Source organism: Dendrobium catenatum, unplaced genomic scaffold (genome assembly GCF_001605985.2).
Source record: "Dendrobium catenatum unplaced genomic scaffold, ASM160598v2 fragScaff_scaffold_556, whole genome shotgun sequence".
NCBI classification, from domain to species: Eukaryota; Viridiplantae; Streptophyta; class Magnoliopsida; order Asparagales; family Orchidaceae; genus Dendrobium; species Dendrobium catenatum.
Window position 1 is genome coordinate 197,505 of NW_021319018.1, and position 16,091 is coordinate 213,595.

Below are 16,091 nucleotides of genomic sequence, written 5' to 3' on the forward strand. Positions count from 1 at the left end.
TCTTTCTATATGTTTTATAAGAAAACTTTGTTGCCTTTTATACTTTTTTTTTATCATTGTATACATATTGTTAGTACAAAATAAAGAGTCTAAACTATCTTGCTCTATTTTTTGGATTTTTTATATATGCAACATACTTAATTTTCTGACTCCAAAATTGTACAAGAAGACATGGAAGCGTTGCTTTAACCAAGGGACTGAATTTGAAGTGAATATGCGGCTGAGTGCTATAGATCTTGCAGAAATATGAATTTTGAGTGATGTTTAATTCTCATACAACCTAATAATGAAACAAAATGTTGTAAGAGCTTGGGGAGGCTATTTAGATTTCGTTTGGAATAGTTTATTTACAGTTTTCTACGTTAGTTTTTTTAGCATATTTGTCTAAACAAGGCCTTTCAATTTTCTTTCTGATTTCTAAAACAAGTCTTTAATACAAAAAATTTTAGTTCAAAAAAAAAATTTATATTAAAAAATTACTTTAGAAAGCAGTAAGAAAACAGTCTCAAATGAAGCCTTGGATTGTTTCAGATTAATGGTTGAAATAGTTAGGCTTAGGGTGCTTGGTGGGCGAGCACGGTTGGGATCGAACCCCCATCCCGGATTCGAATCGCTTCTACTACGGCCTCGCCTCTTCAGTGGGGTAAAGCAAATGTGGGGCCGATGCTGGTGGATGGCCTAGCTAGGTTCCGCCGAGATATTAGTTACGTCTATTTGGAGTGGCAGCGGATAGATACCTCGGGTCCGTCTTCTTACCGGGCAACAGGTCTACAGCAAAAAAAGCTGGTTTGTAATGCGTTTTTCATCTGAAGTGGGCTTGGAGCGGGCTTTTTATTCAAAGTGCTTTTTTGGCAAACTAATATGCGAAAAAGGGTTATGTGAGTTGTAATAATTAAAAATTTATATTATATTTATCTTAATATAAATTTAATAATTATAAAAATATACAAACTATTTTTTTTTAATGCTATGCGGCTAAATTTGTAGTTGTGTGATGGAATTTTCTAAGTTATATATAGAGTTTTATATCTTAATTTATACGATCCAAAATATATTATAAATAATAAAGTTCATATAAGAGATATCCAATCATTAAGTCTGACCCAATTGAAATAGTACACTATGCAAGTGAAATAATAGGATAGTATTTTTTGTCATTCAATTAGCTAATAAGAGATTATAAAGCGTAAAAATTAGCTTGACCTTTAATCTAGTTGTAGTAGATATTCTAGAGAAACAACGATAATTGATACTAGTGGTCAAGAGGCAATTCTCAAATAACTTCGTATGTGCGTGTGATGATACTTGAGTAATGGGTATTAAAAGACGGAGGATGGACGATGACAATTGGGTCATGTTAGCCGGGTGATGATAGTCGAGAGATGGAACTAAATGATGATAGTCAAATAATTGTACTTTGGCGACGATAGTAATATGTTGGCGGTTAAGCAACGATGATCTATTGACAATGATGATTGATGTTGATCATCAGACAATGTTCTAGAGTACCGTGGATCTTTAAGTTCTTTGCATTTCAGATCTATTTCATGTGAATAATAGGTATATATTACTTATTTTAGGGTTTAGTTATATTTTAAAAATTTTAGACTAAATTATAAGAAATTTCAAGAAACTATGGATTATGATTCTCTTAATTATAGATCATTCTTTTCTTTTTTTAAGTAATGTAATGATATTAAAATTGAGTGATTTTAGGCTCCATAGTTTCCTCTCACAGAAATACTTGTTTTGACTGCAAAAACTTAATATTTTGAGATCTCTTAGTCCATTAAATAATGTCATAAAGTTTTTAACTATATTTCAAATGCTTGTTTTTAGCCCCATTCAAACTTAAATTATGACACATTTGGCATCATTGTACTCTTCTCATGAAGATAGTTAGTTTGAGTATAAATTTGCTGAGCAAAGTTCATATGATTTTTCATTTAATTCTATAAATTTTCAATTCAAATATTACATCAATATTCATGCATCTAATCAAGTCAAAATTAACAAGTTTTACTTGCATTCGGTGATTTTGGATCATGATCACCATTAAAAAACATTCATGAGTAGAGTCACAGTAGTTTAGAACTGACTTACGGTATAGAACAATCTAACTAGGCCTTTTAGGCCCATATTTAAAGCCTTTAACCTTAAAACTTATCAAGATGAAGCCCATCATTGAATGAATATGAGCCAACCCAGCCCTGTTTAGTTCGATATTCTATAAAAATAAGAACAAATAATAAGAAGTCAGTACAAATAGAAGTCATAAATATGAACCATTTCAGACAGTTCTGGATAGCTAAGAACCAAACTTTGATTAAATACATTCGAAGTAAACTAATCTCTTAGCTTAATTAACTGATTCCTTCGTCTTCAATTAACCATACATAGCCTCGGTGTAAATGGTTGAAATATTTTGGAAGAAAGGTAGATAAGGAGGCAAACTGTGGGCTATAGATGTTTGCTTGGGTGAATAGAAGAACAATTTTATTATTGAACTATTGTTGAGTAGTTTTCAGCTTGGCTTACAACATCATGACATTACCTATTTATTAATTGGTATGAAGGCTAAATCTAGAGATTTTTATAATATAGCAGTTCTAGAGTCTTCTCTATTTATTACAAATATCATAGATCCTTATGCTACTCTAAAGTCTCATCTAATTATTACAAATATCATAGATTCTTTTACTACTCTATAGTCTTCTATATTGGAGAAGATTTTAGTATATATAAAATACTCAAGAAATATTGAGAAATGAGCATCAAATTTCATCACTCATCCTTGATGCAAATTTAAAACTTTGATAACTTCAATCATGCCGCGGAGTTGTTCAAATGTTTCTCTTGTAAGTACTTTTATAAATATTTTTTCTAACTGTTCTTCAGCCTTGCAGTTCTTGAGCTTAATCTCTTGATTGCTCTTAGCTTCTCTAATGAAGTGATATTTGATGCCAATGTGTTTAGTTCTGTCATGAAATACATGATTTTTTTTTATTACAATAGTTGATTTGGTATCATAGTATATTTCTATAACTTTTTCTTGTGGCTCCTTCATGTCATCAAATATTCATTTTAGCCATTGGTTGGACTTGTAGTTATCATTGTTGTAATATATTTAACTTCATATAAAGATTGTGCCACTATTTCTTGCTTCTTTAATCCCTAAGAAATATTCCATAGCCCAGTGTGAAAGCATATCCTGATGTGCTCTTCATATCATCCAATCAACTTTCACATTGTCCTTTCAATATATCCTATTAAATTTGAGTTGGGAGCAAATTCATAACAAATGCCATAATCCTTTGTTCCTTCCAAATATCTAAGGATTCTCTTACTTTCTCCTTGGTGAATTTGGCTTGGACTTTGTATGAATCTTGAGAGTAAACTTATTGCATACATAATATCTAGTCTTGTACATGTTAAATAAAGTAAACTTCCAATAAGATTTTGATAGATTGTATTGTCTACCTTTAGTGCTTTGTTTTCTTTCATGAGTGACTTATTGTCTAGTGGAGTACCTACTATTTTGCAACCATTCATCTTAAATTTCTTTAGCATATTTTATGTATACTTCTTTTATGAGATGAAGATCCCATTTTCTTTTTTATTTACTTCTATCTTAAGAAAATAGTGCATGATACATAAGTCAGTCATCTTGGATGTATTCATTAAGATTTTTCATACATAAAGTAAACCTATGTCGTTCTTGTGTAGTCATCAATGAGAAAATTGAAGTACATGTTTTGCTTGAATGAAGGAGTATGCATCGGCCCGTAAACATCTGTGTGAATAAGCTTCAGTGGCTCCTTAACACTCCATGCTTTGTCTGATGAAAATGGTTGTCGATGTATTTTATCAATCAAGCATCCTTCATTAGCACTATCGACCTCCTTTATTATTGAAAGATTTCTTATCATATTCTTTAGGCGGGGAATCGTTAGCCCATGGAAGTTAAATGCCCTAGATGTTTGTGCCATAATAATGACTCTCCCATTGTGCCTTCATTCCACTTCATTTTTGTATCTCCATTAAATTGGAGTTCCTGTTCTTTTTCATTCTAATCTTTGTTATTTCAAGGTATTTATCTTGTTTGTCATAAATTGTGTAAGTATTTCCCTCAAAATATAAAGAATATCATTTCCATCATTTGGCCCATGATGAGTAGATTTTGACCGATGTTTGAAACCAGAAGTTCATCATTGATATCTTGTCCCCTTTTTGTGTCAATGGCAATGGTGCCTTTTCTTGTTGCCTCCATAAAGTTACCATTTCCAATTTTGATTTTTGTCTTATTTTTGTCAAGACTACAAAATATATTCTCATTTTTCGCCATGTAGTTACTATAACCACTATCAAGATACAATGTATCTTTTTTCTCTTCTACTGCGACTGGACAAGCATAGAAGATATTTTTATCATCTTTCTCTTCTAAAAAAGTAGCTTTTCAAGCAACAAGCAAAGGCGTTGCTAGGGGAACATGTCCCCCCCCCCCCCTAAAATATTTATAACGAAAGACTAATAAGATAATATATTAAAAGAGAGAGAGATGGAGGAATGACTTTCCATTGTGGACGAAGGATATCCTCTAGAGGATTTGGCTAAAGCTAAAACTAAAAGTCTAAAGGGGCTTTAAACTAATAATTTTACTAGCTTAACAGAGCAACAAGTTTGCCAACGAAGAAACCTGCTCTAATTTATGTAATTCTTCCTTTTTAAAGTTTTATTAATTCTGAGAAGCCACCAACATCTTTTTCTGGATACTTGAAAAAAATTAATGGTTTATCTTCCTCTTTGCTCCTTTCTCGCGACTCATGACCTTGAGCACCGCCAAATGAAGACCGCCCACGGTAGATGTTTATGTATTCTAAGCTCTAAGGGTCATGTTATTTGTATTATTAGATTTTATCTTACAGCTCTTCTTAGCTTCGGTAATGAGATAGCAAACAAAATTATTTTAATGTATTCTAACCTTCTAAATATGGCTGACCTATTTTAATTTAGGCCCCCCTGAATAAAATTTTTAGCTCCGCCACTAGCGACAAGTACATTCTATATGTCTTATTTTTTATAATTTTGACATTGTAATTTTCCTTTAAATTAAACCAACAATCCTTTTCCAAGAAACTATTTCTTTTGCAAAAGCCACATGGAGAATGTTTGCCGCTCTTTCTTTAATTGTTTTTATCTTTAGTGCATACCTGTGAATTTCTCCCTTCTTTTTTTTTTAATTTATGAGATTGTGGATTTGTTTTATATTGAAAGGCATTTTTATAGAGATTATATTTTGTCTATTCAATTTTTTCTCAGTGCTTCAAGAGAGCCCATTAATTCTATTGGTCATAAGGCTTCTATATCCTTTGATTATTCAATTGCATAAATTATTGTATCAAACATTTCTCTACAAGAAATTACTATCCTCTCATCTATTTCCTTATCAGAAAATGTAGCTCCATTGGCTCTCATTTGATTAACTATTTATTTTATTCTAGATAAATTGTCTTTTGAGGTCTCATTATCATTCATTTTAATATTCTCAAAACCTCGTTCTAGATTATGCAGCTTGATGACATGTACATTGTTAGTTCCTTGGAACTCCTATAATGTATCTCATGAATGTTGTCGGCTATTCTTTGTTGTAAGGCAAATAATGCTTGAGAATCCTTTTGTTAATTCTCTTCAAGCACCTTTCATTGATTGTCGAAAGATCCGTCGTATCTTCATCAATTGGACCCTTCTTCAACAATCTTCCACAAATTTTGGGAGTAAAAATATGTCTCCATTTTGATGGACCAAAAATCATAATTTTATCCACTGAAGATTAGAATCGAGACAATAGAGCGGTTAGAGTTTTTCATTGAATTTTAGACAAGATTCCTACAACGCTCAATGAGTGATCGATCGAGGCTCTGGTACCAAGATGTTGGAAATATTTTGGAAGAAAGGTAGATAGGGAGGCAAGCAATGAACTATAGAGATTTTGGATGGGAGAATAGAAGAACAATTTTATTGCTGAACTTTTGTTGAGTAGTTTTTAGCTTGGCTTACAACATCATGACATTACTTATTTATACGTATGAAGGGTTAATCTAGAGACTTCTATAATTTAGCAATTCTAAAGTCTTCTTTATTTATTATAAATATCTAAATTCCTTCTCTAATTATTACAAATATTCTAGATTCTTCTACTACTCTAGAGTCTTCTATATTGGATGAAATTTTATCATATACTGAATACTTTAAAAATATTGGGAAATGAGCATCAAATTTTATGAGTAACTATTGTTGAACTTTTTTTTTTTCCTCTCTTGACATGAGGAAACAAGATTATATCATGCATGGGCCATCTTTCTAAAGTTTCGAAAAAAGGAATGGGCCGCAAAAAGCCCATAAGTAGTGGCTGCTTTTTTTAAGCTTGTGGGCATGGCTTCTGAAAAAAAGTTCAAAAGCTACGAGAGAGAAAAAAAGTCCAATTGAATATAGCTCAATTCAATATCTCATAGTGCTAGCCTTTAATCAAAGTTTGTTTGGCTTGAGATCAAATTGAAAGCTTCTGAGCAAATCTTTGAGCAAAGATTTGATCAATTGGAGAACAAATAGTTAACGACCCTTAAAAGTTTTCTAAGAAAATATTAGAATACAAAATTATTAATTTTAATTTTTATATAAGACCAAATTTATAATTTTTTGATCCCATGCAAGGGGTTAGTTTTTCATTCAATATGTCCCCAAGAATTCAATACATGCTCTCCAATAAAGGGATCCCTAAAACGTCATCTTTAGTTTATTGCGCATTACAATTTATTGAAACAACTAATTAAATAATGACTATGACTTAGTTTGGGATAGCTTTCTTACTGTTTCTTAAAGCAGCTTTTCAAAACAAATTTTTTTATTTTTGTAGGTTTATAAGTTTGATAAATTTTTATTTTGATGATGGCTATACATATAATTTGATGCATGAAAAATTGTCATGAAAGTATTAGCTAGATAGTATTAGGGTTAAGGATTAGTTAGGGGCAACTTGTTCACCGTTATTCTTTTTAAACAATCACCGCACATTCATTTGGCTATTGTTTTCTTTTCATTTTCTAGAAATTTTTTGTTGTGGGAAAGTACATACAACAAATCATTTGCAACAAAACTATAGCTTTCATTTCTTCAATAGTAAGATAATACAATGCAATCTTGGTTACGATTGCAAGAAAGGGTGGCAAAATGCTCTAACCCAACATCCAAAAACAAAAGATGGTCAGCTAATATCGACCAAAAGGAATAGCAATGTAGAACAAAGGCTTCTATGAGCTACAGTAGCCATAGAGACATGCTTAGCCTGATAAGTTCAATCCTAAAACTCAACGAAATAGCAGAGCTTCTTGAACACAGATTAAGAATAGCTGATGATATAACTGAGTACATCATTAGTAGCCTTTTCAAACATGGCTATCTAAGCCCATAACTCCTCCATTTTCCATAAGGTTTCCAGTTTTTACTGTATGCAGAATAAAATTGCAGGCACCAACAGCTTCCCCTACAGTTAGAAAGATCCAATCATGACCAATTGTCTCGAGCACCTTTGAGCTATCGAGCTTCTTCATCACTTCACTTCCTGGGTTGGCTAGCACCAACTGTTTAAAAAATATGTTCATAATTTGTATAATCATTAATCAAATTATTAATGTTTAACACAACAATATCAATGCATTTGAATGAAATGCTTTTTGATGTTAAAGTAATATGTGGTGGCAAAGCATATGTACCTGAAGCTCTTTTCTTTCTAGTGCTTTTTTTGTCTCCTTCATCATGCTTATTCCACTTGTGTCAATACTGGACACAGCTGAGAAGGCAAACAAATAGACTTTATTATGTTAGGAAAAGCTTAAAACATAGACATGCACACGTTGATCATAAATACATCATATTTGTGGCAGATGTAATTAACGTACCACCCATATCAAGTATAACATAATGCAAGCTGGTTTTTCCGTTCACCCTAAGCCTATCTTCCTCCTCGTTAATCCATCGGGAGATCCTAAACACCAAATAAAGATCTTTGTGAACTTTCCAAAAGAGAGAGAGAGATCTTTGTGATCACCAACTATATCAAAGTCATTAATTAAGCCTAAACATGGCATAAATACTATAAATATGTCCTTGCACTATCTTCCTAACTTGCATATATACCTCTCTCTCAAGTAATTTGCATTGGCAAAATAGATTGGGGCATCAATGCCAAGTACAAGAACACCAGGGATGCTCTGAGCTCCGGGGTACTGATCCATTCTTCTATAAGCCATGGAATTTGGAATGTTACCCAACATGGTCATCCTTGGCCTTGCAATGAACAACAAAACTCTAAGTATTGACACCATCACCTGCATAATCAGTTATAATTTGTTAACATATTAGTGATATTAACTAAACTTAAGAGAGAATACATTCTGCTTATCTGCTTCAAAAACATAAAGAAAAATACGAACCGCAGTAACCAGGCCGATCTCGACACTCCCAAAGACAACTCCAAGGTAAGCTCCTATGCACACGCAGAAGTCAATCTTATCAACCTTCCACAGGTGAAAGGCAGCTTCATAATCGATAAGGCCTAACATAGCCGAGATAATGATGGAGGCCAAAACCACCAAAGGAGTGTAATGAAAGAGTGGGGTGAGAAATAATAAAGTGATCATTACTGCCAATGCCATGACCACGTTGGACACTGCTGTTTTGCAACCGGCATTATAATTCACAGCCGATCGTGAAAAAGGTCCTGTTAAATTTCATTAATATTTTTTACACTTATAAGTATATATGCATAAATAAGTACTGCAACTAATCATTAATTACGTACCTGTAGTAAGGTAGCAAGAGGTCAAGGATCCAGCCACGTTCATGGCTCCGAATGCAATCATCTCTTTGTTCCCATCAATGTGATAGTTTTTGAACATGGCGAAGCTTCTCCCCACAGCAATTCCTTCCTGAATTAGTGTGGAAGGCAAAAGGATTAGAGAGAGAAGAATAATAAAAGCTTTGATTTTGTGAGATAAAGGAGTTGACTTGACTTACAGCAAGGGCAATGATTCCAGTGACCATGCCGGTTTTGAGGGCCACCATCATGTGAGGCGGAGATAAGGTCAGTTTGGTCAAAGAGGGAGGATTCAACCCCTTTGTGAGGTGACCAATCTGCAAGAAGTGTAATTAATGAGATCCTATAATAAAATGGAAGCGTTGACTTGCTTCTTGGTAATATATATTGGTATTTATTTACATAATTTTGCTTAATTATATCGAACGAACATTAATCCAACTCCTTATTAAAATAATTCTCATAAAAGTTAAATGGAGAAATAAACTGTCTCAGTTATAATTGGCCTCATTTTCAGTTGTGAGATGATAGGAGAATCCTGATTCCTTCAAGATGCCCAGACTTATCTTGGCAAAGTCTGTACAGGTTTAAGCATTATTTCTCCTATTGTACTCAATTGGGATGAATTTCTTATTGTTTTTTTAAAGTAGCCGGTTCTTAAAGCAATTTTTTAATACATAAATAAAAATTTTTATACTAAAAAATTGTTTTAAGAAACAATAAAAAAGTTACGGAGCCTTAATCTCATTAAGATTATTGATAAAATATCATTATAGAATGAAACAATTGAACTCACCACTTCAACACCATGAGTCTCGGCATGGCTGAAATACACCACTAGACTTCCTAATATCACTGATGTTAATGGCGCTGCTGCAGATAGCCAAAAGAACAGGGATCCTCTCTTGCTCTGAGCACAACATCCAGAGAGAAAATTATAATTATAAATATTTGTATTTCACAATAATGAAATAAGTTAAATTTTATTAGAAAAGAAACGGTCTATAAATATAAGAGAAGTGCTCCAATACTATAAGCAGAAAGTGACAGAAAGATCACATGCTTGAGATTATGAGAAGCTGATCTGATGCAGCAGAGAGAGAAATGATGATTTTTTTTTTTTTTGTGACGAGGAAGTACTGTCTTTAGGCCAGTGTAAACCCCGGTCGACCTAGCATGGAACCGACACCAATTTACACGGGCCAACACTTAAGGCTTTCACTGCTTGCCAAGGGATTAGAACCAGGGACCTGGGCTTTGCCCAGCCGGCTCTTCACCACCAAGACAAGCAGTGGTGGGTGAGAAATAATGAATCAAACGAGAAGAGGACAACATTTTGTGAGCCCTGCATATGGACAATGGCCAATAGAGCTTTTGGATAGTTGACAAAGAGATGACGCCGAGTTCTCATCCCTATGACCCTACGTTTGGTGGAGGAATCACGGGACTGCGTCTTTCATGCCACAATTAAGAAATTTTTATTTATCTTTTCTTTGGAATGTTTATGTAGCAATATTTAGCCCGGCTAGGTTCTTTGACCTGTTTTTAGATGAAAATTTGCATGTAATATAACAATTTTATATTATAAAAATGGTATATTTAAATAATTTTATTTATAATAATATGAATTTAATTATTTAGATTGTAAGAGAATTATCAATTTATTTTTAATGGTTTGCTAAGTTTATATTAATTTGATTATACCATAATGAAATATACATATTTCATACTTCATTTTAAAAAAAATAAGTTATATATATATATATTCGTTTTTATATATTAAAGTATTCAATCTTATCTTTGAGGACGATACCAAATCCTTTCAAAATATTTCTCATAAGAAAATAATCTTGCATTCACTATTAAATATATATCATAGTACTCTTTTTTTTCTTGATCAGCCCGTTCAATAAAATTTGAAAAAAAAAAAAAAAAAACTGGGGGCATTTTAAATATTTATTCGGGTCGACAGAGAAGATACAGAAGCCACATGCACACATTAGCATCAAAAGCTAAATTTGTGGCTAACCTTTTAAAGTAGACGAATATTTTTAAATGATATGGATATCGCTTTCATTGTTACAAAAGCAACACTAATAATCGATGTCATCAATCGTTACATATATCATAATATTTTTAATCCTAATTTCAACACGATTCTCATGCACTAATTAAGTTATCCTCTCTTTTGTATGTCAACATTATGCTCAGAATAATTGTTTTACAAAAAAATATTTAGATAAGTATGTATTATTTGCATCAATCAAATTATGATATTTATATAATATATATTATAAAATGTATAGTTTCCAAAAAAAATCTTAAATTTGTTAGTGTTTGAATAATTTCTCTTAATTTTAAGCTTGTGGTTAAACATAGATTATGAACGGTGGCGCGAGAACTACTAAATTAATTATTGTAAAGTATATATAGTATAAGACTTCATTTAAGATAATTTTGTTCCTGCTTTATGAAACAGTTTCTTAGCACAATTTTTTTTTTTTTTTGAATTTAGAAATTTTGAGCTAAAAAGTTGTTTCGTAACCAATAAGAAAGCTGTTTCAAATCAAGTCAATGGTTTAGTTTGAGACAGCTTTCTTACTACTTCATAAAATAACTTTTGAGTACACAAATTAAAAAATTTGTGTACTCAAAAATTATTTTATGAAGTAGTAAGAAAGTCATTCCAAATGAAACCTAAATCAATAAATAACGCTTCACAAACAAGAAATAACACGTGAACACTGTCCATATTTTAGTGGCAAGTTGATCTTTATTAATTTGATAGAGTGTAGACATAGTGCATAGCTTAATAATTCTCTCCTTGGTAAGTGGATTGATCAAAGAAAAAATTTAAACCAATTATAATTCTATGCGTTAAGACCTATCTTCTACAAATTAAATATTAGTTAATGCTTACAGAGGGTGAGGAGAGACTGATAGCTCATAAAAGAAGTGTGAATTATAAAAGAATTAATTAAAGATTCAACGAAGCTTCTCCTACATTAGTAGCAGATTAATTATAAACCTGATGAACTTGAGAGAAGACGGACTCCAGCACTGAGACTAGATCAGTATTAGTGGTGAAGTGCTCAAGTCCCAAAATCCCTTTCAGCTGCTGCAGGCAAACCACAGTCGCTGCTCCTCCCATGAATCCAACTATGGTTGAATGCGATAAGAAGTCCACTATAAACCCAAGCCTGCAACCGTCACAGAAAATTAAATCTAACCTTAGTTAATTATCGAGCATAATTCATAAGATTATTAGATAATATGATCTGAAGCTGATATAGTTTTTAAAAACTATAAATTTACCTCAGCAAGCCCAGAGACGCTTGCAGGACGCCGGCGAAGAACGTCGCAGTGAACGCCAAATGCAAATACAAAGCCGGCTCTTCCTTGGCCGACACCGTCTTCCCCAACATCGACGCCAAGAGCAGCGACGCCACCGCCACCGTCCCCACAGCCAAATCCTTCGAACTCCCCATCATCGCATACACCAGCGGTGGCACAAAGCTCGAATCTGCATACCAACTTTCTCATTACGGCGGCCTATCATCAAACACCACAAATAAAATAAAAAAGATACGTACATAGCCCGAGTATAGGCGGAAGATTAGCCAGCTTAGCGTAGCTGATGCCCTGCGGAATCGCAAGACTAGCTATGGTGATGCCGGCGATGAGATCGGCACGGAAAAAGTTGAAAGTGTAGTTTGGAGCCCATTCGAAGATGGGAAAGAAGTATTGGAGGGCTCGGATGGCACGGCGGCCGCCTTTTTCTTGTTTGAATTGACGGAATGGGTCGTCGGGGAAGAAGGTTTCTTTGAGATTGGAGCAGAAGGTGTCCAGGAAGGGACGAGGAGTGGGGACGGGAACGCGGTGGGCGACCTCAACGCCGGCCATGTAGGCGGCGTCGGTGTTTCCCATTGAGAGGTGGAAGTTAATTAATGTATTAATGGATGTAATTAGTAGAATAATTAATGTGATTAAATAGGATTTGGGAGCAGAGGTGAGGAGTTTAGCAGGAAGCAGTGGGGATGAGTGTTCAGCTGATAACAAATGGAGGGGAATGGATGGGTTTATATAGGGAAGAGAAGAGGGGCGTGTGGATGAGCCGGAGGAGGCTCGGAGCTTATCTGGTTCCCCTTTTTGAGGGATATTATAAAGTGGGCTTGATTTGGCTGGGATCTTTCTTTAGGCAGAATAAACTTAATGGAAATCGATTTTTGGAAAATAAAGGTCAATAATGACCTTTTACTCAAAATTCGGATAAAATTTATGAGTTTCGATAGTCTAAAAAAAATGAGTCTATCCTAATGCTAATTAATAGGTGAAAATGGTAGGTTAATGATATAAATTTAAATAGGGTCAAATAAAGATAATTAAATAATTTAAATAAGCTACCCACCACGCTTAGAACATCTACAACCGAACAGTAAACAAGTGTATGTTGTTCGTCAAACGATCTAATTGAGCACGAAATTATCAACTAAGCTCCTGGAGTGAACAATATAATCCCAATATTGACATCGCACTTTTCACCTTTGCAAAAAAAAAAATTGGCCTACGGGATTTGCGAAAGAAGGCTTGAAAGAGGAGAAAGACGATTCCTTTGCTACGAGATGAAGAAGCACACGAAAGAGGAGAACAAATGGCGTTTGGTTGGAGATGAATTACTACATTTTTTAGTTTTACTATATTTTGGACTGGAAAATGGGTTTTTTGGTTGAAGATGCCCTTAGCTTGGTTGGTGGGCGAGAGTGGTTGGGTACCCCAACCCACGTTCGATTCTTCTCTCGAGCAGCTAGCCTCCTTTGAGTGGAGTAGGCAACTGTGGAGTCGGATATGTATGGGTGGCTACTGCTAGGTCCACCAAGGAATTAGTTATGCCGCCATATGCCTCCTAAGAAGGAGGAGGAGGCAGCGGGTAAATACATCCATTCCAAAATAAATAAATAATAAATAAATGCAGCAAAGATAAATATATATAATGGATAAAGCTGGCGGTATTTGTTGTTGGTGAGATTATCTTATGCTCACAAGTCACAATTGCATACATTTTAATTATCTTATGACTTTGGAAGAGAATTACATTAAAGATTTTTCCTCATAAAATGCTAGAAATAAAAAGAAAATTTTATAGTTGCTATTATTTATCTTCTTTTTTTTTTTGTTATAGGTTTTCAAATTAGGCTTTTCTATCTTCTAGCTGAAAATTTTTGTTCTTCATGAAGTTGAAAATAACAAAACTTTCTTATTCTTGAAGAATAAAAGACATGCCTCTTATATCCAATTCCTCCATTCTCTTCGTGTTAGCAAAACTCTCTCTCTATCTATCTAACCGTCTTCTCTTTATATGTTTTTGGAAGCAAGATGTCAAATCCCTCTTTCAGAAAATTATTATGTGCAGACACCGGATAGTCCAGAGGCCAATCTGAACACGTCACATCACCCGTTACCCAACAGTACCCAGCACCGGTACCGAGCAAAAAGTGACGTTGCGCGTTCTGATTGACCTCCAGATCTAGACGAAGATATCAGTGTAGAATAATTTATCCCTCCTTCAAGAGTACTCTATTTATAGTGAAAACAAATAATGTGTTCTAAGAAGTAATTAATCGTAATATTCTTTCTAAGTTCTCTTTAAATCAATAAAAAATTTCATAACCTATAAATTGTTTTAATGCTATATTTAAGGTTCTTCGTCTAATATTTGCAACAAATAATATAGATATTTGACTAATATGTTATAAAAATTTGATTGGAGAAAACTTTGATTCCACAATGATAATACATAATGCATAGAACAGTTCCTTGATGGGGGATGGATCCAATACATATATATGTATTGGCTCAACTAAACATTCAAATAATTAGAAGCAATAATAATCAAACAGTAACAAACATTCAAATAGCTCAAATAAACAACCACATTCCATAAAATTCTACAATTGTCATAGCATTGTTAAAGTTTCAATAGTTCATATACGTACATCAAAAAGAAGTAAAATGAGTAAAAAACATCACAAACAAGCATGATGCATTCTTCCAGTTCAATCATCCAACTTGAATTCTACTAATAATATCTTCATCCATTACACCATCACCATGAACAATTGATTCTAAGAGTAAAGCCACTCATCCACCTAAGTATCCTCATATTTACAACACTTCACTTAATATTATGCTTCTCTTTTAATGACTAACATTCTACACCATAAATCTTTGCATGTCTGACTATCATTTTTTAGAATTTTTCCTTAAGTTTGAGGGAAACTTATTTATCACACAATATGCCTGATGCATTATCCTCCATTCCAAACATCCAACACAAATTCTACTAACCATCCAACATGCTATGATTATTGTATACAACATCCTCATCTCTAAAACATTTAATATTATGTTTCTCTTTTAATGGCCAACATTCTATACCATAAACCATTGCAGGTCTCACCACCATTTTTAGAATTTTTCCTTAAGTTTGAGATGAACTTAATTATTACACAATAAGTCTAATGCATTCATCCATTTTAATCATCCAACATGAGTTCTACTAATAATATCTCCATCTATTACACCATTATAATGAATAATAGATTCATAAATTTTAAGCAAGAAAGATGGACAACGTCTCAATGAACAATCTCTGATCTGCCGAGAGAAGGAACGTCGTGGAAGGATTCGAGCAAGGATGCGATCATAAGTCAGATGATGGCGAGGATGTGTCTAAAGAACATCGAAGAAGAATGGCGACGAACTTTGGATGTGACAAGAAGGAACATCATATATCAATGTGAAGTAACGTCGTTGAAGGAGGCAGAGCAACGGGCGGCGAGAGGGGATACGACGACTGCGAAGACAAAGATCAGTGAGGAAGTGTGACATCAGATGGAAGAGGAAGGAACGTCGTCGAAGGAGACTATGCCAAGCAAACTTCATCAAAGGAGCTCGCGGGCGAGGTCAAAGCAGAACGTTGAGAAAATGAAAGAAATTGCTAGTCAACAGGTTTAGATAAAGTTTTAGAAAAAAAATTGAACTTTAGAGAAAAAAATTTCATTGCATTGTCTGCCACAAATTGATGACTTTCCTATAGTGTATGGCGCCGCTGTACTCTCAAACATAGCGCCGCAACACTCAAAAGTATAGCGTCGAAGGGCTTTAGTTCAAACAGAAATTATAAAATTCACATTTTAAAATACTTTTCATTATTGGGTTA

The 16,091-nt window shown here is 33.7% G+C and overlaps 1 protein-coding gene across 1 annotated transcript; it reads right to left on the reverse strand.

Moving 5' to 3' along the window:
* Positions 1-7,141: 7,141 nt before the first annotated feature.
* Positions 7,142-12,920, reverse strand: LOC110111195 (sulfate transporter 3.1). Its single transcript, XM_028694794.1, is given in 13 exon segments — positions 7,142-7,637; positions 7,770-7,846; positions 7,956-8,041; positions 8,194-8,384; positions 8,490-8,776; positions 8,858-8,984; positions 9,073-9,189; positions 9,669-9,763; positions 10,244-10,278; positions 11,768-11,834; positions 11,915-12,072; positions 12,188-12,395; positions 12,466-12,920. Coding segments are annotated over 13 exon segments (1,977 nt in total). The 5' UTR covers positions 12,800-12,920; the 3' UTR covers positions 7,142-7,442.
* Between the last annotated feature and the right edge of the window lie 3,171 nt (positions 12,921-16,091).